Here is a 27,795-nt window from a genome sequence, read left to right on the forward strand (position 1 = left end):
GAGAAGGAGGCACAATGGTAAGATCTAAGGTGTGGGTGATTGGTAACAGGATAATTTAGGGAACAAAGAGAGAAGGGGAAAGAAACACTATGGAAAAGAGAACACTGAAAACATTTATAAACTGACAAAAGTATTGCATCACAGCTTCAGGAACACTTACAAACTTCAGGAATAATAAATAATAATGATAATAATAATAGTAAACTTCACTAATTACATCTCAGTAAAACTGTTAAAATCTAAGGAAAAGTAGAACTTACAAGCAATCTGGCAGGGGCAAAATCACTTTCAAAACAAATGAGAGTTAGACTAACATTAGACTTCTCAACACAAACAGTGAAGCAATGGAAAGATATGTTCAAAGTGCTGGAAGAAAGTAATGCCAGCCAATAAATCTACAGCCAACAGATATCTTTGAAAAATGAAAGCTAGCAAAAAAAATGCTTCTGAGAAAATTCACGACGTCTTCATAATAAAATGCTCAGTAACCAAGAATAGAAGTGAACTTTCTCAATTGGATAAAGGACATTAATGAAAAACCAAGAGCTAACATCATACCTATGGCTGAAACACTGAATATTGTCATCCTAAGACCACAAACAAGAGACAATAATATTTATTCTGGTTATTATTATTGTTGTTATTATTATTATGTAGGTTCTAACTAGTGCAATTAAGGAAATAATGAAGTGCCATCTGAAAGAAAGAAATCTGTCTCCATTAGCAGATGTAGAAGGCCCTATCACATTACTAAAGAACAAAAACAACAAAGTATTAAGAACTAATAGCCTGGTGTCCTTCTGAGCTCCCCCCCCCCAACTGCCACCCGCCTTGCCCTCAACCTCTGTAGGCTGAGGGAGAAGGATTGCAAATTCAAGGTCAGCCTAGCTTATATAGTGATATAATGATAATATGTCAGGAAAAAAGAAAACTATCCAACAAATGAAACAAAAAGGCAAAAGCAAAATCAAAATTAATAAAAAAATATGAACTAGAAATGGATATTCTGCAAATGAAATAAAAAATCAATTCCATTGATAATGATTTCAAAAGGAAAAATGCTTAGAAATTCATTTAACAAAAGAAATACTATCTTTTGTAATTTGAAAACTATAAAACTATAGGCAGACACTAAAGATATTGAGGAGGGCCTGGAGAGGGAAGCCAATGAGTTAGTTAATATATTCAGCAGAATCCTAACAGAGAACTTCCCAAATATCCAAAAGGATAGGATCATCCAGATACAAGAAGCTTTCAGAACACCAAATAGACCAGACCAGAATAGGACATGCCACTGCCACATTATAATCCATTCAGGATCAATAGAAACTTTAAAAAAAATGGATTCTTAAAACTGAGCAGGAGAGGGGCTGGGAAGGTGGCTCAGTGGTAGAGCGCTTGCCTTGCATGCCTAAGGCCCTGGGTTTGATTCCTCAGCACCACATAAGCAAAAAGAAAAAAGCCAGAAGTGGTACTGTGGCTCAAGTGGTAGAGCACTAGCCTTAAGCTGAAGAGCTGAGGGACAGCACCTAGGCCCAGAGTTCAGGCCCCACGACCGGACCCCCCCCCCAAAAAAAAAAAATCTGCACGGGAATAGAGAACAATCACCTATAAAGGTAAACCAATGAGAATAACCACAGACTTCTCAGCAGAGACCATGAGAGCAAGGAGGGCCTGGAATGAGGTATGCCATGCCCGAAAGACAAATACTACCAACCAAGAAGAATTTTCCCAGCTAAGCTCTCATTCATAGCAGGAACAAATAAAAACCTCCACAGCAAGGAAAAACTGAAACAATATATCACTATTGAACCAGCATTACAAAAATTTCTCAGACATTCTATATATCGAAAACCAACAAGAACATGATATTGGGAGTGAAATCCCCCAGACAGAGAACTGTGTATTCACAGCAGAAATAGTCAAGGCACACCCCCCCCCAAAAGATGGATTAAAAGGCAGGAACTGACAAACACCTCTCAATCCTGACTCTGAATATCAATGTATTTAACTCTCCAATTAAACAACATAGACTGACTAGTTGCATCAAAAAGCAAGATCTATCTTTTTGATGTTTTCAAGAGACAGATCTTGCCCAAAAAACAAAAATATTCTGAAAATAAGGCTGGAATAAAATCTATCAAGCAAACAACCATAAGCAGGCAAGAATTGCAATCCTAATATCAGATGAAATAGACTTCAAATTAAAAGTAGTCAGAAGAGACAAGGAAGGGTATACATGCTAATAAAGGGAAAGCTCTTATAGGAGGATATAACAATCCTAAACACCTATAAACCAAACATTGGAGCACCCACTTTCATCCAACAAACACTACTTAATCTAAAAATACAAATATACCCCAACACTGATTGTTGGTGACTTTACCATACCACTGGCGCCCCTGGCCACACAGCAAAAACTTAACAGAGATATTACAGAGCATACTAACTAGACTTAACAGATATCTACAAAATATTCTATCCAAAAACACCAGAATTTACATTCTTCTTGGTGGTGCATGTATCATTTTCTAAAATAGACCACATTTTAGGGCACAAAGCAAGTTTATCCAAATTCAGAAACATTGAAATTATTCCATGCATTCTTTCAGACCACAATGGAATAAAATTAAAGCTCAATGCCAAAAGCCACAATAGAAAATCCTGCAGCACATGGAGACTCAGTAACATGTTGTTCAATCACAAACTGAAGAGATCATATTGGAAATTCAAATGTTTATAACATTTAACAAAAAGAAACATACAAAATACCAGTTCCTCTGGGACACAGCAAAGGCAGTTCTCAGAGGAAAATTTATAGCTCTGAGTGCCTACTTCAACAAATTAGAGAAAACTCAAACCAACCATTTAATGATACACCTTAAGCTCTTGAAAAAGAGAAACAAGCCGGGCACCGGTGGCTCATGCCTGTAATCCTAGATACTCTGGAGGCTGAGATCGGAGGATCACAGTTCAAAGCCAGCCCAGGAAAGACTGTGAGACTCTTATCTCCTATAAACCGCCAGAAACCCGGAAGTGGTGCTGTGGCTTAAGTGGTAGAATGCGAGCCTGGAGCTGAAGAGCTCAGGGACAGTGCCCAGGCCCAGAGTTCAAGTCCCATGACTGACAAGAAAGAAAGAAAGAAAAAAAGAAAGAAAGAAAGAAAGAAAGAAAGAAAGAAAGAGAAAAGGAGAAACAAGCCAAACCCCAGTCCAGTAGATGTAAACAAATAATTAAAATTAAATCAGAGTTAAATGAATTAAATATCAAAAAAACTATAGAAAAATCAACAAGACAAAGAGTTGGTTCTTGAAAAAAATCAACAAAATTGACAGACCCTTAGCAAACTTCACCAAAAAAAGAAGAGAACACATCCAAATAAACAAAACTAGAGATGAGAATGGAAACAGCACCATAGAAACTAGCAAGATTCAAACATCATAAGGGAATACTTTGCAGATCTTTATGCTAATGAATTCAAGAATATGGAAGAAATGGAAGAATTTCTAGCAAAAAATGATATTCCCAACTAAATCAAGATTTAAACCAACTAAATAGATACATATTAAGTAATGAAATAGAAACAGCAATAAGAGACCTCCCATTCAAGAAAAGCCCAGGTCCAGATGGGTTCATAGCCAAATTCTACAAGGCCTTCAAAGGAGAACTCACTCCTATCCTCCTAAAACTCTTCAATAAAATCAGAAATGAAAGCTTACTACCAAACTCATTCTACAAAGCCACCATAACCATCATCCCAAAACTAGACATAGCAAAGAAAGAGAACTATAGACCCATTTCTCTGATGAACATTATGCAAAACTTCTTAATAAAATTCTGGCTAATTGACTTCAACAACTAATCAAAAAATTATGCACTATGATCAAACAGTATTCATTCCAGGGATGCAAAGCTGGTTCAATATACGCAAATCAATTAATGTAATTCAATACATCAATAGAAGCAAGGACAAGAACCATGTGATTATCTCCATAGATGCAGAAAAAGCATTTGACAAGATCCAACATCCATTTATGATGAAAGCTCTGGAGAAAGTAGGAATCTGTGGAACATTCCTCAATATAATAAAGGCTGTATATGACAAATCTACAGCCAGTATAAAACTCAATGGTAAAAAGTTAAAGCCACTTTCTCTAAAGTCAGGAACAAGACAAGGCTGTCTGCCCTCTCCATTCTTCTTCAATACAGTATTAGAATTACTAGCTAGAGCAATAAGGCAAGGGACAAACATAAAAGGGATTCAAATAGGAAAAGAAGAAGTAAAACTCTCTTCTTGGCAGATGACATGATCCTGTATCTAGAGAATCCCACAGACTCCACTTCCAAGTTACTTGAGCTGATCCAAAACTTTGGCAAAGTAGCAGCTAATAAAATCAACCCACAGGGGCTGGGAAGATGGCTCCGTGGTAGAGTGCTTGCCTTTCATGAGTGAGACCCTGGGTTTCATTCCTCAGCACCACATAAGCAGAGAAAGCCAGAAGTGGCGCTATGGCTCAAGTGGTAGAGTTCTAGCCATGAGTTGAAGTACTGAGGAACAGTGCCCAGGCCCAGTTTTAGGTCCCATGACCAACCAAAAAAAAGAAAGAAAGAAAAGATGAAAGGAAGAAAGGAAGAAAGGAAGAAAGAAAGAAAGGAAGAAAGAAAGAAAGGAAGGAAGAAAAGAAGGAAAGAAAGAAAAAATTAACCCACAAAAATCAGTAGCTTTTCTAAAGAACTTTACAACTTTGGGGGGAAGGGGGGAGGAAGGAGCTGCGGGGGGGGGGAAGGAGATGGGAAGGGATGGGGAAGGGGAAACAAAGGAGGAGGCAACATTGCTTGATAAGAAATGTACTCATTACTTTGCCCATGTAATTGTAACCCCTCTGTACGGTATTTTCACAATAAAAAATTAAAAAATTAAAAAAATCAATAGCTTTTCTTTATGCCAACAATGAAAAGAGAGAGGTTGAAATTTAGAAAGCCACTCCATTTGCAATATCCTCCAATAAATAAATAAATAAATAAATAAAATACCTAGAAATCAGTTTAACCAAAGAAGTGAAGGACCTCTACAATGAAAACTTCAAAAATCTGAAAAAGGAAATTAAAGCAGACCTCAGGAAGTGAAATAACCTTCTAAGTTCCTGGATTGGGAGGATTAACATGAAAATGGCAATATTGCCAAAGGCTATATACAAATTCAGTCCAATACCCATCAATATCCCAACTTCTTTCTTCAGTGAAATAGAAGAAGCAATCCAAAAATTCATATGGAAGAACAAAAGACCCCGAATGGCAAAAACAATTCTTAGCAGGAAGAACAATGCTGGAGAAATTTCAATACATAACCCCAAACTCTATTACAAAGCTACAGTACTCAAAACTGTTGGTACTAGCACAAGAACAGGCCTGAGGCCCAATGGAGTAGATTCGAAGACCCAAATATGAACCTACAACCACCTAATTTTTGACAACGTAGCCAAAAAAATAGAATGGAAGAAAGACAGCCTCTTCAATAAATGGTGCTGGCAGAATTGGCTAAACACATACAGAAAAATAAAGTTAGATCCCTCTATATCACCCTGCACCAGAATCAACTCCAAATGAATCAAAGACCTTGAGGAAAAACAGATACCTTGAAAATACTACAAAAAGAAATAGGAGAAAACTTGGGCTCCTAGGCACAGGTAGAAATTTTCTTAATAAGATCCAAAAACACAACAAATCAAAGAAGTGGGATAAATGGTATTGCATTAAGCTTCAGAACTTCTACACAGCAAAGCTAGCAAAACATATTGACAACCCACAGACTGGGAGAAGACCTTCACCACCTGTACAACAGATAAGAGTCTGATATCTAAAATATACCAACAGCTCAAGAAATTAAATACCCCCCAAACAATCCTCCCGCAAAAACAACCACCCCATTAAAAAGGGGGCTAAAGACCTTGAGATAGATCTCTCTGAAGAGGAAATATGAATGGCCAAGAGACATATGAACAATTACTCAACATCTCTGCTATAAAAGAAATGCAAATCAAAACAACATAGAGATTTCACTGTACACCAATCAGAATGGACGTAATCAAGAAATCTAACAACAACAGATGCTGGCAGGGATGGGACCAAAGGAGAACTCTATTGCATTGTTGGTGGGATGAAAACTTGCTCAACAACTCTGGAAAGCAGTATGGAGAATCCTCAAAAGACTCCACATAGAGCTCCCCTATGACCCAGCAATCCCACTTCAGGGAATTTACCCAAATGTCCACAAACAAGGACACACTAAAGCTACCAGTACAATGATGTTCATCACAACATTATTTGCAATAGCCAAGATATGGAACTAACTCAAAAACTCCTCAGTAGATGAATGGATCAAGAAAATGTGGTACATAAAAACAATGGAATTCTATGCTTCCATCAAAAAAAATAACATTATTCCATTCATAAGGAAATGGAAAGACTTGGAAAAAATTATATTAAGTGAAGTAAGCCAGACCCAAAGAAAAGCAGGTCACATGATCGCCCTCATTTGTAAGAACTAGAATATGTATATGATATTCTTAACAGAGTATCTCATTAACTCAAGTGCTTAGTGCAAAGGACTATATAAAATGAAGCATATTAACATGAACTCCAACTTAAGCAAACAAGAGGTCCTCATTAGACCCTGTATATAGATCATTCTTTTTTCTCTATTGTTGTTTTTTACCTTCTTCATTTCTCTTACTTTTTTTGGCACCTTGTGTTTTGCATAATAGATAATGCAATGTGTGAAAGGGAAAAGGGATCAGAGAAACAGCAGAACCATAGCAACATTGATACTCATTTGACACTATGTTGTATCTGAACATTAAAACTTTCGAATAAAAAGGGGTAAGTGGGAGATAAAGAGTGATGGGGTAACAATGATTTAAAACAAATGTACTTATTGCCTTAACTATGTAACTGTAACTCTCCTGCTCAATTAAAAAAAAAAGAAAAGAAAACCCAAATAAATGGAAAAATATCCCATGTTCAAAGATTGAAAGACTCAATATTTTTCAAAAGAAAATATTGTGTCACTGGAACCACAGATTTCATTCAATTCCTACCAAAATCCCAGCTGGCTCCTATGAATTAAACTGACAAGCTGATACAGAAATTAATGGGATTAAGGGATCAAGGGTAGTGCAACTGATCTTTAAAAAGAAAAATATTGGATATTCACAAATACTGTTTTCAAATTTTTACAAAGCTACAAGTGTACAATACTATGGTACAGGTGTAAGAACAGATATGTAGGCTGATTGAATACAACTTAGAATATAGGAATGGCATTCATATTTATGAGGATTTGAGTCTTGACAAGGGTGCCATGAAAGCCAATGGGAAAGGATAGTAGATTCATTAAATTATGGGAGGATGACTGGCTACATACATGCAAAATAATAAAGTTTAGAGTCTACCCTCATTCCAAGTGATACATAAATATTAACTCAAAAACATATCATAGACCCAAAGGTAAGAATGAAAACTGTAAAGCTCTTAAAAAGTAAATAGGAGCAAACCTTTGTAACCTGATCTTCAGAAAAAGCGAATTGCAGCTACTTGAGAGGCTCAGATCAAGAGAATCATAGATGAAGGCCAGCCCTGACACACGTTTGAGACTCCTTCTCAATCAATCAATAGCTGTGTGTAGCAGTGCATGCCTGTTACAGTAACTTTATCATTGATCAGACTGAATTTCCAGGCAAGCATGAACAGAAAAAAATCTGTGAGACTCCATTTCCAGTGATGTGCCCAGCTGTGACAGGCAGCCTGGATGGACGATAGTATAAGCCAATGCCTAGAAAGAAAACAAGACTCTCTCTAAAAAAAAAAAAAATCATTATACAAAAGCTCCGAAGGTGTACCTCAGTGACACATTACTTGCCTAGCTTAAATGTGAATCCATTGTCTCAAATTTCAATATCAAGTCTTCTTTATCAAATCATTTCCTTATGGATGGGACAACATCATTCTTTCTGATGGATGAGTAGAATTCCATTGTGTATCCACATTTTCTTGATCCATTCTTCTGCAGAGGGGCATCTGGGTTGACTCCATAACTTGTATGGTAAACAATGTTCCAATGAACTTGGATGTACTAGTAACTTTAGTGTGGCCTCATTTGTGGTCTATTAGATAAATGCTCAGGAGTGGAAATTCTGGGTCATAGGGAAGCTCTATGTTTAGTCTTTTGAGGAACCTCCACACTGTTTTCCAGAGTATCCAGATCCAAAGAAACATAGGGTACATATAAATAAAATCTGCAAGTAAACACACTGTATGTTAAAAGACAAAAAAAATAGAATTGCACATGATAAATTATATAGTACGCTAGACAGTCACACAGTAGCCAGACCCAAAAAACATGGGGGTACATGGCTTCCCTCATTTGTTCTAACTAGAAAGTACCTACAGCTCTAAGAGAAACACACTGGATGGAAAAGACCAAAACAGGATTCCAGACATTTACACAGACCAAATGAGAATATTCTTAGGAGAGATTCACAAAGGTTGAATACCTATGGACTTACGATCATATAAAATAATGTTTATTGAAATTAATCCAAGAAATGGAAACAAAAGGTTTTGTGTTATTTCGCTGTTTCTTTTTTTTTTCCTTTGTAGCTGTTTTTGATTTCTGTCCATGAGACTCAATTTCTAATTAGTCACCAGAAACCCCAGATGTGGAGCTGTGGCTCAAGAGGTAGAGCTCTAGCCATGACAAAAAAGTTCAGGCAGCATTTATGCTCTGAGTTCACCAGGATTGGCACCAAAAAATTAATTCTAAGTCATGGCTTAGACTTACTGGTGGCTCACACCTGCAATCCTAGCTACTCAGGAGGCTGAGATCTGAGGTTCAGGGTTCAAACTAAGCCTGAGACTCTTAGCTCCAATTAACCACCAGAAAACTAGAAGCAGCATTCTGGCTCAAAGTATTAGAGCTCTCGTCTTGAGCAAAAGAACTCAGAGACAGTGCCCAGGCCCTGAGTTCAAGCCCATGATTGACAAAAAAAAAATTCTAATAATTCTTGGCATATTTTCTTGAAGCATAAATGGGACTACACTACATAATTAAGGCTGATCTACAAGACAAAATATTTAGATTCTCTTGTTCAATCACCTGTTGCCCCCTGGTAACAGTAACTGTAGGGACTACAGTTTTTTACCCATGGGGATTAGAGCAGGAGTTTAAGTCTGCAAATGGATACTTGCTGGGTTCTTACCGAATATAGAATGCCTGGAGAGCAAAGACACAATTGAGATTTCATTCTAGACAATGAGTACTTTTCTTTGAGGTTAAGAAATTAATCTGGGAAGTGTAGCAGCGTGTACTATTGGGAGGTTATATTTCTAGTGATCATATATATATATATATATGCATGTTCATGTGTATAATTTCATATATTCTTCTCTACAGCAAAAAGCTAAAACTTTTGGGAGATTATATTTCTAGTAATCATATATATGCACATGCATGTGTATAATTTCATATATTTTTTTGGGGGGGGTCTGGTCGTGGGGCCTGAACTCTGGGCCTGGGCTCTTCAGCTCAAGGCTAGCGCTCTACCACTTGAGCCACAGCGCCACTTCCGGCTTTTTTCTTTTTGCTTATGTGGTGCTGAGGAATCGAACCCAGGGCCTCAAGCATGCAAGGCAAGTGCTCTACCACTGAGCCACCTTCCAGCCCCTAATTTCATATATTCTTTTGGGAGGCTTGTGTGTATGTGAGAGAGAGAGGGAGAGTGAAAGGAGAAGGAAGAGAGAGAAGAGAGGGAGGAGAGAGGAGAAGAGTATATAAATGTATCTCTCTCTCTCTCTCTCTCTCTCTATATATATATATATAGAGAGAGAGAGAGAGAGAGAGAGAGAGAGAAAGAGAGAGAGAGAGAGAGGAGGGAGAGTTGTTGGGAGTGTAAAGGGAACAAACTTCAGTTATCAATTAACTCTTCTATTGAATGCCCAAACTCTACTTTTTTTTTTTTTTTTTTGAGAGGAGAAATGGTTGCAAAAGAGTTCTGGATAAAATTAAGATGATAATGATTAGGGTTAATTTTTTTTTTTTTTGCTTCTTCAGCTCAAAGCTATCTGCAAACATATGCATCATTTATAGTTTGCGGGAATGATCTCCATATATCTCAATGCTTTTACATGAGCCATTTAAAACCCACACATAGAAAGAATCCAGACCAGAATTTGTAGAATTGGACTGAGTGAGGAGTTTGCCTAGCACAAATCTTCAAAAAATGTTAGCTGTAAGCCAAGCGCTGAAGACTCACACCTATCATCCTAGTTACTCAGGAGGCTGAGATATGAATATGGGTCAAAGCCAGGCCCGGCAGGAAATTCAGTACCCCCCCCCTTCTGCCCCACCCCCCCATTAGCTGTGGACACTAGTATTATTATTTTATTCCTCTGAAAAGCCATTAGTTTGGTCTGTCTTGTCCATTGCATATATAAAGCATCTTGGTGATCACAACCTCCCTGTGACCCAGGCCACTTCTGCCGTTTATTTGGAACTAATTTTAACATTAGACAAATGAAGAAGTTGGCTTTCTTAAATTCTTGAACTGCAAGTTTTTCTCCCTTCTTGAAGTTACCCGGGTACTCTGTAACCCAGTAACTCTTGGAAGCTAGGACACCTGGCTTTGAGCAGTGCTTGGTTTGTAGCCCTTGTGGGGGACAGGGTTGCTGGTTTCATGAAGAGGTAATGTTTACCTTTCCCAGGGCAGAGGTTGTGAAGCTTAAGAAAACCGGAGGAAACAGATGCCAGGGACAGATGTTACCCAATTTGACCAAAGGACAAAGAGTGTGTGAGACACTTGGAAATGCGTGCATGGGGACAGGAACACTTGCAGGAGGAGCAGAAACCCGATCTCCCTGCATTTCAGAGTAGGGCTGCTGCATCTCAGAGGATGGGCCCAATGTAGTGAGTATTTGCAATGTCTGGGATTTTGAACTGGAAGCTTCTGGGTTGGGACCTTGACTACAATGTTACTAGTGTTATGTTGTACAAGGTACTCAATGGCTTTGGGCCTCAGTTTCCTCACGAATAAAATGAGGCAAATATCTCCTGGATGAGGCACTCAGGAGTATGGACCAGGACATGGTAGGGTGGGAATTTATTAAGTGGAAACTGCTCTCATTAAAGGAATAGTAATAATCTTTCTAATTCCAGACACCTTCAGGTTTACTTGTGCTTTAGTGAGAATTCGCCAACTCTGTCGTTTTATATAACGACTGCATCCCCTGCTCACTGCTCACCCAGACCACCCTTGACAGTCCAGTGTAGGTAAGAGGTACTTGGAGAGGGGAGGGGAGATGGGGGAGCCCCAAGACCCCTTGGCTCCCCGGTGTGGTGAGGCCTGTCATGGCGGCCCAGCAAAGGCCCAAGGTGATCTAAGATCGAACAGCAGGAACGGGAGGGTGCCAGGGTCAGCCTTGTCCAGACCCCCTCCCGCCGCGGTCCTGAGGGCCAGGCTAGCGCGGGCACCCTCTCTTCTCGGACCTGGTCTCCCGCGGCGCTGGGCCCAGACCCGGGCTCTGCCAGGCGTGCCTGCGCCCACCTGGGGAGGTAGAGGTGCTGGGCCCAGGAGACCGCCGCTGAAGCCCCAGCAGGGCCGGGAAGCGACTCCAGCGCCCCCGCCCCTCCCCACCCCCCGCCCCGAGCGCCCCGGGCAAGAGCTGGGCGGGCCGGGAGCCCTCCCCGCCCCCTCCGCGCCGCTCCCGCCCGCCCGCGGCCCCCTCCCACCGGCGCTCCTCCCCTCTTCCCACCCTCCTCCTCCTCCTCCTCCTCCTCCTCCGCCCCCTCCCCTCCCCCGCCGCCTCGCACACCGCTGCGCCGCGCGTCCGAGCCGCCCGGGCCGGGAGCGCAGGCGGGGAGGCCACCGCACCTGCAGGGCACTCGGGCTGCCCGGGCCGGCCCCCTAGGTCCTCGCCGCCGGATCCCCTTCAAACACCTCTCCCCTCGCCAGGTCGCCTATGACGCCCGAGACCCCACGTTGGCGACCATGACCACTTCCTTGCAAGATGGGCAGAGCGCCGCGGGCAGGGCGGCCGCCCAGGACTCGCCGCTGGCCGCCCAGGTGCGCGGAGCTGCCCAGGGGAGGGGCGACGCCCAGGACCCGGCGCCCGCGGCGTGGCTGCCCGCGCGGGCGCTCCTGCCCCCTCCGGACGGGACCCGCGGCTCCGCCGCAGACAGGTAGGTAGGCAGCCCCGGAGGGCGCGGGGGAGTGTCTGGGGTTGGCAGCCGGTGAGGGGGTGAGGAGGCGGTCCTAGGGGGTGAGCCGAGTGCCCAGAGCTGGGCCAAGTTTGTGAAAGTCTCTGAAGACGATTCCCTGTGAGCTGGCTCCTATCGGAAAGGCAGGACATTGCGATCCCAGAGCGCCTTATAAATAGCATCACCGTTTGATTAGATCTCCCCTGTCCTGGGTCTCTGTCTCTGTGCACTAGGAGGCCAAACTCCAGACTGACTTCTTGCTGCTGCTGCTGCTTTGATGGCCCTGTATGTTTTTTTTTTTTAATAAACAATTTGTTTATTTTATAGATTAAAAAAAAATGGAATGAGCTCATCTCCCACATAGTCTCAACAGCGACCCTAAACAGCAAAGCATGGATTGACATTTGAGCAGTCTTTACTGTTCAACAGTCAAGAAAAGGCTTTAAAAGATTTCCAAGCTCCACAGCATTCACCACGGAGTGCCTGTTTAGACTTGCTATGTATTAAGAAAAAGGCTGCAACAATACCCAAACAACAACAAAAATGTATGCTTTATATCCATACATTTAAATGGCACTATTTTCCTTTCAGGTTTTGAAAGTGCTCTGACTTCGGTGAAGTTAAAATTCTTCTGCAGTGGACTAGAGTACATTTATACTAGCAAATTCAACTAACTTACCTCTTCAGAAATACTGCCTTGCTGTTTAGTATCTATAAGAACTTGGAAAAATCAACAGACTGTGTGTGGGCAACATTGTGAATGAAATTCAAAGTGAGATGAACTACAGCTATAATTAATAAATAATAACTTTCAGAAGTGTTTAGTAAAATACCATGGGGATCCGTCCACTAAATGTAACTTAGTGGCTTTTTCAAGTTAATGGATGCGTGACAATCTCTTAACTCCTCAGGGTAATTTTTACCTTAATCATCATATGCTCCATATTGCTGCTTCAGGAAAATTCACCAGTGTGCAGGAAATGAAGTATCTCAGTGGCATTTTTAAAGGCAAAAAGGGAAAGGAATATTAGATTTATTTATATCAATTAGCATATTGTATTTTATTCTACAGAAAGTACTGAAGACCTATCCTGCTCACTTTCTATAATATTATCATTGTCACAGGATAGTACATGTTGGCTTTAACAACACTTTTTCATCCTGACAGCAATTATATTTTACATTCTGTTTTATGTAAATTACATTCTATGTTCTCTTGGTGTAGGAGAAAAAAGAAAGATCTTGATGTTCTGGAACTGCCATCTATTCCAAACCCTTTTCCTGAGTTGTGCTGTTCTCCATTTACATCAGTGTTGACAGCAGGCCTGTTTCCCAAATCAAATTCAAAGAAAAAGCAGGTATGAGTTTCTAATTTGTTTTTAATCCAAACAATTTAGGAGTTCTAAATCTATACAGTATTTTAAGATTTCTCAGGCACTTAGTATTTAACAAAGATTAACATAGCATTAAATATGACATCTCCTATAGTAGGTCTGTTGGTTTCCCTTCAGATTCTCAGTTTTCTCAACTGTATCAGGGCAATGGTAAAAGTTATTTCTTAGTGTATTGGTTTACAAGAGTGAGTAGATCAAAAGTCCAGTGCCTAGGAACTATTACTGTTAATCAGGTAGGTTGTAGAGTTATGTTTGATAGTAGATTGTCCATTTTAAGTTCCAATTTTAATTGGAAGGGTGTGGATCAGTAATTGAGAAGGACGAAATGGGGTTGACTATTTCTTTAATACCTTCTTTCATCTTATACATTACAACAATACCAACCTTATTCACCAAAGACAAGTGGTACAGTAAATGGCAAACGTTAAAGGAGTTTAGGGTCAGACTTAATCTTCTTCATTTTACTGGATTCCACACTTTGAGACCTCTGACTACAGAAGGCTTATGACTTATGATCATTAGAAGACAGAATTCATATGTGTGTGTGTGTGTGTGTGTGTGTGTGTGTGTGCTCGTGTGCACGCGTGCACACAAGCACGCAGATCCTGGGGCTTGAATTTAGGGACTGGGTGCTGTCCTTTAGCTCTTTTGGTCAAAACTAGATCGCTATCACTTGAACCACAGCTCCACTTCTGGCTTTTGGGGGTTAATTGGAGGGAGATAGAAGTCTCACAGACTTTCCTGCATGGCTGACTTTGAACCACGATCCTCAGATATCAGTCTCCTAAGTAGCTAGGATTAAAGACATGAGCCACCAGTACCTGGCTAGAAGATAGATTTTTTTTTCTGGTCATGGGGTTGAATTCTGGGCCTGGGGGCTGTCACTCAGCTCTCCAGCTCGAGGCTAGTGCTTTACCACTTGAGTCATAGCACCACTTCTGGTTTTCTGGTGGTTAATTGAGATATGAGTCTCACAGACTTTCTTTCCTGGGCTGGCTTTGAACCATGATCCTCAGATCTCAGCTTCTTAAGTAGCTAGGATTACAGCCACTGGTGCCCAGCTGAAGATAGAATTTTTAAAATAATGTATTTCCCCTCTCAAGTTTGGTTTTTAGTTTGAGATTAACAAGGACAATTTAGAATGTAAATGATGATTGTATGTTTTCAGAAAAAGGATCAGTGAATCCTAAATTAATTCATGTCTTGTCATCTATTTCAAGTTGACAAAACAAAGAGAAGCTTCATTTGACAAATTGTACCTTGTTCTTGTGAACTAGATATAATAATTGAGGCAGCTATGTGCTCATAAGAAAGAAATGGTAATCAGAGAAGGGAGAAGGCAGAGATAATTGTTCCCTTCTATACCTTTGTTACTTCTAGTTGCTTCAATGATGTGGTGTATATACTTTTGAAAACTGGGGAAATAACTTGGGCAGTAGACACATGCTCAATAAAACAGGGCAATAACACACAATAGGAAATGTTTTTTATATGGACATATAGTATAAGTAGATACCTTGGAGAAATGAGATTTTAAGTATATTTGAATATGATTTGATTGTGGATCCTTGAAGAGATTTTTCTGGGAGGTTTACTATCAGGGACAAGTTTGAAGTCAGATCTCAAACAAAACAAAACAAAACAAAACAACCTATTGGAACATCTAAGCTCTTCAGAGTTTGGATTTCGTTCGGGATACAGGGATGATATAGATTTGGCTCTGTGCTATGGTGGTGAGAAAAGTTGATTCAGCTTGTCCCTGACAACCAAAATGGGAACAGAAATGTCTGATGATGATATAGTATTTATTTGGGGGAGTTTGGTAGCCAATTTCTCTAATTATGGAAGGATTGCTACATTTCCCTCACCAGGCTAGGCACTAGACACCTTGGTCCTCATAACTCACACAAAAGTGACATTAACAAAAGCTGGTCTTTGATTTAGATGGTATAGTTGGAGTTGGAGTTGAACGGAGGAAGAGGAGTAGAAAGATAGTAGCCTGGATACGGAATGAACATGAGAGCTGGAGGATCTTGGCTTAAGGCTAGGCCGAGTAGAAAAGTCTGTGAGAGTCCATCTCAAAAATATAGCAAGCAAAACAATAAAAAAAAGAAAAAAAAATATAGCAAGCAAAAAAGAAGGCTGGAGGCATGGCTTAGGTAGTAGAGCACCAGCTGAACAAGCAAGCTGAGCAAACACAAAACCCTGAGTTCAAACCCCAATACCAGTGGGAAAAAGTGTTGGTATGTTCAGGTTAATATAGTGAGGAGAAAGAGAGAGAGAAGGGGAGGTCTCAGAGTTAAAGTGATGTGTGTGTGTGAGGATAGTCAAGAAGCTACAGTAAGACATAGCAGACATGTTTTTTCCAAGTTAGGCTTAGCATATTAGAAGACAGGGAAAAGATGACACACTGAAATTGAGTCCAGTAGATGGCTCGCTCTGTCCAGTATCCTATGTTCAGCAGGCTGGACAGAGAGTGTGTGCTGCACTGACATAGCCAGCTGTGCTTTTTCATGAGCAGGGAGCCCTAGCTTGAATCTAAGGATCAAATCTACAGTACTGTCTGCCTTTCAAAAGCACTTCTTGGCAATCTATTCCTAGGACCAAAGACTGGGGTAGTACTTGCTCTGAAGAGAACATCCCAAAGTTTTGGAAGAGGAAGGTTCCTTTTTGCCTTAAATATCCTTTTCCCACACCTAGCCTTTGTATGGAGAACTGATTTTTATTCCTTTGGACATGCTCAGTTCTTTGCAAGAGAAAAGTTTTGAGAATATCTGACTGTGTCAGTGATTTCCCCAGGCTCAGAGTCTTTGTGACACACATATCCCTTTTACACGATGCTGTTTCTGGCCCAATTCTTTCTAGCCTTTGGTTGAGATGATGTCAATGATAGTATTTGATAGTATTCTTCTACTGAATATTACTTATATTTGAATCTTTACATGAAGATGTCTCTGTTCTTTATATTCGCTTTCATTTGTTTAACAATTTCAGTCATTTTAGATATTCATATTTACATATGAATAACCAGAAAGTTTGAGAGAATGCAAAATAGAAACATTGAAATTTTCATTTGGCCTTTCAAAACCACAGTCAGAATCTCTTTTATAGCACTGTATAACAGAATTTGAGATGCCTACATGATGTATAAGTGGTAAAGTGCATTGAAGCCACAAATAGGGAATGATTTAGATTGTTTTGTAGATAAAAGTCCCAAACTATACAGTGTTGTAGGCTTTCAGTATTACTACTTTAAGATGAAAAATCTAGTGTTTATTCTGTCTCTTTTTTATGATGTTCACTACATTAAACTTTAAGCCTATTTCTTTGTGTTTGTTAATAACATGCAAATTGATAACAATAATAAGTATCTATTATATATATATGTATAGATACATATATAAATGTATAGACAATTCAGTTACACATACTAAAACAACTTATATTATGAATTTGATCTTTTTAAAATTTTCTGATTAAATTTGGTAGGCAGTCATTCTTTAGGAGTGACCCGAAACACGTAGTACTGAAGAAAAAAGGGAATAAGAATTAACCACTGGCTAGTTATGTGACTAGGCACTGCGTGTGTAGGAGCTCTATTTTGATTGTTTTCTAGAACTTTATAGATGAATTGAGGTAGAATATGGTCCTTGAACATTTTGAAAATTAAACCTATGAAAAACTGTGAGTTTAGAGGGATGTTTCTTTCACAAATATGTAAATTGGGCCTAGGAACTGGTAGGTAGCTAAGAGTGACATGACTAGCACCAGAAATCTGTGTTTTTCGAAGATTCAGCAGTTACTTTATAGGCAGACATAATTTCCCAGAAAACAATGATTATAAGTATACTATAAGAAATAACATATATCAGCATGGTTAGTTACAACTTTGCCCATAATATACAAATAGTAAGGGTGATAAATACTCTTTGTTAATATTCTCTAAGATCCTGAAGTTTTCCTTTTGTTTTCCACTGCTTGGTGAAATATAATTAATTCTTTTATTTGGTCTTCTTACTTTTCTCTCCTAAACTTGATATGTAAGATTTGTCAAAGAATTGGTTTATCGAGTAGTATTTATTAGTGTTGCTAATAACCAACTTTTATGTGTAGTATACAGCCCATTCCATTTTATTCCTGAAAATACTAGGAAGTCTGTCATCTACTTCTTTTTTTTGTAGGTCATGGTGCTTGAACTCAGGGCTGGGATCCTGTGCCTGAGTTCTTCACTTAAGACTAGCATTCTATCTCTCTGAGTCACAGTGTCACTCCCAATTTTCTGGTGGTTAACTGGAGATAAGAGTCTCACAGACCTTCCTGCTAGAGCTGTCCTGGAACCTTGATCCTTAGATCTCAGCCTCTTGAGTAGCTAGGATGACAAATACAAGCCACCTAGCTACGCCACCCACATTTTAAGACTTAAAAATGAATGTGCATAAATTTGAAGTGATTTGTCCATACTTGTAGTTTAAATAAAGAAAACACAAAAGGGTATTTTATTTTTATGTAGTTTGCCCCTTTATATACCATTTCTAGTCTGTTCTTTCTGAAGTAAGCTTTTATTGTACATCTGAAGAAAATTAAGAAATTAGATTTCTGTACTCTGTCTCTGATTTCTCTTTCTTTTAGTGTTTCAGGGACTTTCAAGCGATAAATTGCTGTCTGTGCTCAAATTAAAAGTCCTCTTACTTCATCCTTTTTGATACATTAATAATTCCTGATTTTATGTGCTGAACCTATAAGTGTAGTGCCAAATGACTTGTGTGGCTGCTGTGTTGACTCAACTATTACTTGCTCATTTTTCTGATATACACAGAAATAGAGAGATACTCTACTTCTTGTACTCTCATCTCTCCAGACTCAAGATTTACCTTATTTTTTTATTTATGAAGATTTGTTTGGTTTATCTAGTCTTAAAACTTTTGGTTTCTTTTTCACAATAGTATGCAATAAATCGCAGACAACCTGTCATTGCAATTCTACCTAGATTTATATTCATTTCTGAAAAACTCATTTAGAAAATACAACCCAAATAACCCAATGCCATTATTCCCTTGCAAAAATAGCAATAATTTCTTGGTATCATCTAAACTCATCTATAATCAAATTTTCTCTGTTGGAATGGCACATGGAATGCTCAAATTACAACTGGTTTGTTTCAAAACTCTGCAAATTAGCTCTTTGGAAACTTGAATTTATTCTCAGATGGGAAACAACATCATAAATTGTATGCTGGCCCTCTGAGCTATTTTACACAATCCCATTTAATGTGACATGAAACACAAATATATATGAAGAAAGAATAAAAATAACAGTACTTGTTTCTATTAGTATTTCAACCAAATCTATATTGGTAGCAGCAGTTTGTTACTTTTGAATGCTGGTACTTGATGAATATCATCTTTTTTGGAGAAGAATTTAAAACAATACAGACCTTTGTAGCTCTGTGAAAGTAGGCTATAGAACAGTGCTTCTTGAAGTGTGGTCACTAAAACACCTTCCTTAGAATACTTGGTCTTGCAAAACCCATTGAGTGATGTCCTTTGAGGGAAGATAAGGGATTTGACTTCCTGTGTGTTTTTATCTATGTCACATGTGCAAAATCTGTGCTACTTTAGTCTCTACCATTTTCAGACTCTGTTAATCTGATCTTGCAAAATTGTGGACAAACTCATTTAGTTGAGAAAAAGTAGGGATATTACACATGGACTTTAGTTTGTATTTTAGCCATGTATTGATTGTTAGAGAAAATAGAACCTCATGTGAACTAGCCTGAAAGGTTATATTTTTGTATCTGAAGGCCAAAAGATCACCAATTTCATGAGAGACTGAAATGGAGAACTAGAAAGTCAGCAAAAATCAAGGCAACCATTTTATCTCTTTTGTCCTACCACAAGCATTCTGCATATTCTCTGAATCTCCTTGCAAATCTATTTTGTTTTCTGTCATTTTTCTGCATTATTGCTTGCTAATGGATGCCTCTGAATCTTCCTTTTATTAGTAATTTTAGTAGCTGATCAGAGTTTGTGTCAGGAGAAAGAGATTACTTCAGTGTATCTAGCTCTCACCCAATTCTTGTAGCAAAAGGAAGAGAGAATCCCTGCTCACTCAGTTAGAGTCTGGGAAGTTCTGTGAGGGGTATGGTTTCAGTAGGTATAGCATAAGAAGACATTGTAGAACAATAGATAGCTTAGTGCCATGGAGCAGGTGAAGATATCAAACAAAAAAAAATAAGTGGGCAGTAAAACCAAAGTGTGATCTACCTTTACTTATTAATTGGTTTGCTTGACTTCTAGTTTACAGTGTTCCATTACTTTGCCTCAATTAAATTTGATTTCCATGAAGTATATTTAGTAGACAGTAATGTTTGTAGATGCCACCGTTCCATGATGGTCAACTTTAGCCATTGTCCTGAGTATACATCTTAGGACAGACACAGTATAGACACATGCATATCCCTTAGTCTCTAATAATGGGAGCTGCCAACTCAAGATCCTCTCCACTTCATTCTAGGCAGAGGACAGCTGTCTCCCTGTTTTAAAACTGAAATCCTCTAACTGATCTTGTATTTGTTAAGTTTTTATTTCCAACTTGAAGCTTGGTTAATTCTCAGAGTACATTTTCAGTCCAATTTTTATCTTCAATTTAGGTTTTATTGTTTACCTTTTGAAAGTGTACCTTCTGCTTTGTCTTCCCTATGGGAATATATTATGTTCTATTAAGAGAAGGAAAAGTGACATCATCCGTAGTTCAACATAATATGGTTCTTGTGCTAAAAAAGATTTTTGCAGTCTTATAGATACTTTGAAAAAATGTCAGCTTATCAGGAACAGTATTGAATTCCATTGTGCAAGGTGTATGCTTATATGTATTTGAATGGAGATACAGACAGACTTCAGAATTATCTTCTTAACACTTTAAAGGACAGCTCAAAGGAGACCCCAGGAAATGACCACAAGCCTTTGCCCCAGCAAGGAATAAAGGTGGAAGATTCAGAGTTAATTTGCAAGAGAAATGAGAGAATTAACAAAGGGAAAAAAATCCTTCTTGTCCTTCTTTTTGGTCTATGCACTTTCAAAGTCACAGAGAAAATGAACATTAATAGGAAGTTTTAGATACTTAATTTAAAATGCTTATATTCCAAAAGATGATTGACAAATTGGTGGTTTATTCACTTACATTAAAAATTTATTATTAAGTAGTTCTACAAAGAGATTAAAATTACATATATCTGGTTATGAGTATAGGGCATTTTGATCACTGTCCTTCATTCCTTCTTTCTCCTCCCATCCCTAACCTCTAGTTATATAGTTCAGTTTTACATGATGTCCAATGAATATAATGACTGCATTTGCTTACCCTCCTTTCTCCATTCCTGTGTCCCATAGACGTGATTTCATATATGATGCTTAGGTTGGCAGAACTCAGTGTTTTACCCTATAGTAGCTCCAAAGGACATTATACTTATAATATTCCATATAGCATTTTTAATGTTGGGTCTATGGAAAGATGTGAGTTGTTATAATGTGGGTAAAAGATAATGGAATAGGAATCAGCACACCTAGCTCTTCATATGATCCTACTGGTAGGATCATATTGACGATAGACCATTGTACACATTTTCTGGGCCTTAGAGCTATATCATCATCTTCTGTTTGTTCCCTGAGCAAGTGACAGTGAAGGCTTGGGAAAGCCTAATGCCTCCTGTGTAGCAGATAGGCAAATCAGCAGGTTGTCTTTGGGCTTTCTGACGCTCTAAATTTCCTCTCAGCCTCTGTTAATAATTTCACATATAGTTACTAAACTTCATCTGATAAAGAATACATCAAAATGCTGTGGGGGCCAGGAACACTAGAGCTGCCTTCATGGAGATGACAGGAACAGGGTCTAGTTAAAATAAAAATGATGAAAACTGGGGTTTTCCATAGGGGGAGAATCACATAGCACATTATAAGTACATTAAAAACAACAGCAAGAAAGATAAAAACCTCTAGTGTCCCTATTGGGGTTCATTTCACTTAGCATCATCTTACATGGTCATATGTGTATAGCTTTTGAGCTTTTTTTTGCTTGTCCTAGACATATACTAGTTATTGCAAATAAGGGTAACCATAGGACCTATGTTTCTTTGGGCCTGGCTTACTTCACTTAATATAATTTTTTCCAAGTCTTTCCATTTCTTAACAAATGGGGCAGTGTCATTCTTTCTGATGGAGGCATGGAATTCCATTATATACATACATATATGTACATATATAGCATTTTCTTGATCCATTCATCTACTGAAGGGCATCTAGGTTGGTTCTATATCTTGGCTTATGGTGAATAATGCTGTGATAAGCATAGTTTTACTGGTAGCTTTAGTATGGCCGTGTTTGTGATCATTTGGGTAAATGTCTAAAAGCAGGATTGCTGGGTCATAGGGGAGCTCTATGTGGAGTCTTTTGAGGTACCTCCATACTGCTTTCCAAAGTGGTTGAACAACTTTACACTCTCACCAACAATGCAGTAGGGTTCCCTTTTGGCCACATCCTCTACAGCATCTGTTGTGTTATTAGATTTCTTGATTATAGCCATTCTAACTGGTGTGAGATGGAATCTCAATGTTTTGATTTGCATTTCTTTTATGGCTAGATAGGTTGAGCGTTTCTTCATGTGTCTATTGTCTATTTTTGTTTCCTCTTCAGAGAAATCTCTGTTGTAGTCTTTAGCCCACTTCTTAATCAGGCGGTTGTTTCTTTGAGGATTTAATTTTTTGAGTTCTGAGTATATTTTAGATATGAAAAACTGCATCTTGAATATACATTTTTCTAATTTGGGGAGGGGAAGGGAAATAACAAAATGCTGAAATAAGAATACAAGTTGACCCATTGTAGCAAGGAGATATACAAGATACTATGTTGAAAACAAGCTTTACAACTTGGGGTGCTGGGAGGGGAGGGATGAGATGGAAAGGTGGGGAGGGAAAGAATGGTAGGGGAAAAACAGAGGAGGGAGTAACAATGCTCGCTAGGAAATGTACTCATTACCTTACTCATGTAACTGTAATCCCTCTGTACAGTATCTTTACAATAAAAATATAATTAATAATAAAAAATGTAAAACTAAAAAATAAAAATGATGTATCATAGTCAAAGTCTTACCAATTAGAAAGAGAGTGTATCCTATCTGAGAGTTTGGAGTGGGAGGTTGAAGACAGGATGGAGTATTCAAACTTAGAGCAAAGAATGTGAGATTAAATGTAAACTTCTTAAATTTGTACTGGCACTGGGACTTGAAATGAAAGCCTGAACTCTTGCTCAGTATTTTTCAAGGCTGGGCCTCTACCACTTAAGCCACATTGTCACTTTCAGCTTTTTGCTGGTTAGCTGGAGATAAGAGGCTCTCAGGCTTACCTGCCTGGACTGATTTCAAACTTGATCCTTAGCTAGGGTTACATGGATAAGATACTTAGCTCTACAAATGAAAACATTTGAAGCAGGCATAAGTATAATATATATAAAATGTATTTGGTTGAGTTTGGCTTAAAGGGCCTGGAATGGTCACAACCCTTGTGTTTTCTGAAATCCTTTTGGTTCATTCTCAAACCAACATTTGGTTGTTCAAAGCAAAAAAACAAAGAATATAACTTTCTGATCTAGTTAATTAGTCAACAAAATAGACTGGAATCTGCACCTTCTGTCTCTGCTGCCACATCCCAATTTAAACCATACTTGTCATACATGCAGAAACCTTAGATGATCTGACTTCCACATTAGCCTATCGAGGTCCATATGGCATATCATTGTTAGCTGGAACTTTTAAAAGTACAGATCACATCATCTCACTTCCTGGATGAAAAGGTTTTGATAACTTAGAAGAAAGTCTGCATTTCTTACTTTGGCCTACAAGTCTCTCTGTAGTTTGGCATAGTCTACTTCTTAAACCTCATCTACATTCTACTCTTTGTTCATTATACTCCAGCCACAGTCCTACCTGCAGTGAACTTGGCAAACTTTTTTTTTTTCTCTCTCAAGCCATTGGCTTGACTGTATTCTTGGTATGGAAATGCTTTCCTGGCTATTTACATAGCTAATCCTTCCCTCTTTATTCTTTGGGTATCAGTTTAAGATTAACCCACCATCCTGGCCTTTTTGACCAGTTTACCTAAACAGCTTGTCTCTCTGTCTGCTTTCATTTGTCTTCCTTTCTTTTTTTCCCTTATCACTTTTCTCAATTTACCTTTTCTACTATAGTTGCCATAATCTGAATTGTATTATTTATCTATTTGGTATAAAATTATTTTTCCATCAAGTGGATAATCTTGGATTCATGTTGTTAGGATCTTTTGTTGAAAAAATGGATAAATAAGTAGTTACTGATTGAAACCAGTTATATCAAATTGAGTTGTTTTGATATATTTCTTCTAATCAATGATCTTCATTAAATAGTTAAAAATATTTCTACTTCTAAGTAAAATATTCTGTCTTCAAAAACAAAATTAATATGTTCAGATTTGAACTGTATTTTATAGTGCAATATTTTGCTTTCATTAATATAAAAAAATTTAACTGTGTGTAATAAAATTAGTGAAGATATTTGTGATTTTGTGCATTACTGTTATTTGTAATCCCGAACCAGTAGAGATCAATGAAATGCTGTGCTTTCTGTTTTCTATGTATTCATAAAATCCACTCAAAGACTTTGAATGGACTATCAATTGCACTTTTCTTTCTCAGACCAAGGTATAGGTTCTAGAAGATGTTTTAATTATGTAAATATTAATGGAATGAATGATTTATGTCAAAGTTCATCACATGAAAATTGGGAGACATATGTTCCTTAAACATACGTGAAAACGTTCCAAGGAGAGGATACTCACATAGACATAAAGGATCTGGTTTCTAGTTCTTATCTCCTAGATGTACTTTCTCCTAAAACTTACTGAGAACCCATCATTGATCAGCCTTCTCAGCTGGTGTATCCCCTTCAGGGCTTCACACACAAGGACAGTTTCCTTAAGTCAAAGAACCACAAATCAGAAGAAGTTCCTGTCTTTCATACTTTAAACTTCTTCCTCTCTCTTCCCATTCTTCTCTCTTTCCTTCCCCCAACCCCCCTTTCTCTTTCTCTTTCTCTCTTGCTCTCCTCAGAGGGTCTCCTATATTGCTAGGTCTGATCCTGAGCGCCCTTCCAATCTTCCTCCTTGTACTAAGATTATAACATGCTCCACTACTCACAGTGTTTAAGCCTATTTCTCTTAAGGGTGAATAATGACTAGAATGAGGCTTTTGGTCATTTGAAATCCTCATTATAGAGGCTATATGAAAATGCATTGGGACTGATTACAATTTTCATTTTCAATTTTCCTCATTCAGTTTTCCTTTTTCATGTTCCATTTTCTTTTTTTGTTATAAGAGCTTTAACAACTCTCAATGAAGACTTTCCTAAGAACAAAGCAGAGAGCTATCAGTGAGAAGTTGAATGTTGAAAATAGGGCATTGTCATGTATTTCAATATATTTTCTGCTGTTACTAGTACATATTTATAGATGTACCAGTAGCTGAAAAAAAATATGCTACAAACAGTGGGCATGTTATAGATTGGTGCTGTAAGTCCTGGGAAACTGACTTGGATCATTGTCTTACTGAAGTAAGTTTCCTGGGAAGAGCGCTTGGAAACAATTCCTTTTGAAGTGGACACTGAGTGAAGGTGGGCTACAGTGCAGCTGCAACAAGGCCTTGACCAGTCCCATAGGAAGCCTAGAGTTTAGCTGTTCTTGGAGAATTATTCAGAATTGGGGCATATGGACCAAGCTGCCTGGGACATGCCAAATCTTGGACATGGTAGCTTTCATGAAAAGAATGAAGTAGAAAGCAGGAAAGCAACAAGATCTTCCTAATACATACTGGGGAAATGAGTATTTCAGCCGTGAAGGAGAAGAATATGGAGAGTTGCTACAATTAATTACAATTAATGACTATTTGAGATGTAATTTTTTTTCTGCAGAACATTTCAGGAAGAATTAAACTCAAGGATAAAACTTGTACATGGGGGCTGGGAAGTTGGCTCAGTGGTAGAGTTGCTTGCCTCGTATGCATGCATGAGGCCTTGAGATCGATTCCTCAGTACCACATAAGCAGAAAAAGGTTGGAAGTGGCACTGTGGCTTGAGCCTTGAGCTGAAGAGCTGAGGGACCAGAGTTCAGGCCCCATAACCGACAAAAACAACAACAAAACAATTATATTAAGTGAAGTAAGCCAAGCCCAAAGAAACATAGGTCCTATGATTTCCCTTATTTGCAATATCTAGTATATGTATGAGTCAAGCAGAAAAGGTCAGATAAGGTGATGTTAGGAAAATGAACCCTAAGATATGTATTTTAAATGTTTTTTTTTCTTTCATGAATTTGTCTTTGTTTCTTTGTATGTCCCTCCCCTGCTTTCACTGTATTTGATGTTGGTATAATTTGTAGAGGGGAAGAGGAAAAACAAGTAGTTTAAATAGGGATACAGGTAGACCTGTTGCAACAATGAGAAGTACAAGTTGTCATGTCGAAAACGAACTTTACAATTTGGGGGGGGGAAGGACTGGATGGGGGGAGAGGGAGGATGGGAAGGGATGGGAAGGGTAAACAAAGGAGGAGGCTACAATGCTTGATAAGAAATGTACTTACTATCTTGCCCATGTAATTGTAACCCCTCTGTACAGTATTTTCACAATTAAAAAAAAAACACAAAAAGAACCCAACAACATAAGAACAACAACAACAACAACAACAAAACTTGTACATGATTTATTTTAAATTTCCAAGGTGTTTAAATCTAATGTGGTTAAATCTGTTGTGGAAAATCATATTACAAACTTCCAATCCTATGGAGTTCCCATCTTATCAGAAAATATTTTCATATGCTCCACTTCTTAAAAAATCATATACTAGATAGTGGACTGATTTTTTTAAGGAGTATACCATTTACTTTCATTAAAAGTACAAGAAGTTTTTCTTTTTAAATTATGATTTCTGTGTCTAGTGTTCTTTTTCTAGAGTGATACACTTCTATGAAACTCAGAAGTTGAATTTTATTTGATAAAATGTAAAGTCTGATTTGTCTGATTTGAGAGTGATGATTTAACTTTTTCAATATATTGTTGACATTCATCTTAAATTGAGTGAACTCAATCTGAAGCCTTAAACTTTTAATGAAAATATACCTATCCATTTATGAGAAAAAAGTTAGAAAAGAATCATGCAAGGCTATATGAGTATGTTTGGTCTGGAGAAGGTATGTATATAAGAATCACATTTTCTCAAAGTTTTTTTTTTAAATTATATTAGTTGGAACAAATTACATTTAACTCAAAGAGCAGAAAGTTATTCATGGACAAGTTTTGTTGATATACAGAAATTGAGAAGATGAATCAATCTTATCAGGTACCAAGACTTTTCAAGTTAGGAAAGTTTTCAGTTTGCTCTTCAGTTCTGCAATAAGAGGTCCTGATTAGTTTATACTTGGTTCATAATTAAAGATGATTTTATTTCATATGGAAATCCAAAGGTTAACATTATCTTTCACCAGTCCTGTACTACTTCTTTACTGCTTTAGGTTAGCTTTCATTGCAAAATAGCTGAGATCTTCAACTTCAAGAGCAGAAGCTTATTCTAGCTCACAGTTCAGGAGATTTTAGTTCATGACTATGTGGCCCCATGTGTTCTGGACCTGTAGAAAAGCAGTATATGGTGGAAGGGGAAGCACAAATAGAACATAACTGTTTACCTCCTATTGGGAGGTAAACAGAGCTGGGATTCTAGTCTCTCTTCAAGGACACTCTTCCCGTAACCTAACTTCCTTCCACTAAGTCCTACTTCTCAAAGTTTCTACCTCTCTCAATGGCATCACAGGGTTGGGATCAAGCTTTGACACCTGGGCCTTTGGCAGCCATTCAGGATCCATACTTCATTGTTTTCCCAGCTTCCTTCCAGCAATACATGTGCTTACAGTCTGCTTTTTCTCACTAGAACAGAAACTATGAAGGGAGGAACTTTATTTTGTTAAGTTTTAGTTTATTCAGTCTCTAGCAGGTAAACAAGGCAAAGCACTTAGCCCCTCAGTAAAATTTTGATGAATGAATAATTAAAAAAAAGTGAATATATGCATGGAGAAGGAAAATAGA

At 38.3% G+C, this 27,795-nt stretch overlaps 1 protein-coding gene across 1 annotated transcript in view; it reads left to right on the forward strand.

Moving 5' to 3' along the window:
* The first annotated feature begins 11,957 nt into the window (after positions 1–11,957).
* The window catches only part of Grb14 (growth factor receptor bound protein 14), a 137,378-nt gene continuing 121,540 nt past the window's right edge, over positions 11,958–27,795 (forward strand). The window contains exons 1-2 of the mRNA XM_070021850.1: positions 11,958–12,232; positions 13,476–13,608. Of these exons, the coding sequence (XP_069877951.1) occupies positions 12,042–12,232; positions 13,476–13,608 (324 nt within the window). The 5' untranslated portion in view covers positions 11,958–12,041. The remainder of the gene's footprint in view (positions 12,233–13,475; positions 13,609–27,795) is intronic.

This window comes from Dipodomys merriami, unplaced genomic scaffold (genome assembly GCF_024711535.1).
Source record: "Dipodomys merriami isolate MVZ:Mamm:240054 unplaced genomic scaffold, mDipMer1.0.p SCAF_1, whole genome shotgun sequence".
In the NCBI taxonomy this organism is placed as follows: domain Eukaryota; kingdom Metazoa; phylum Chordata; class Mammalia; order Rodentia; family Heteromyidae; genus Dipodomys; species Dipodomys merriami.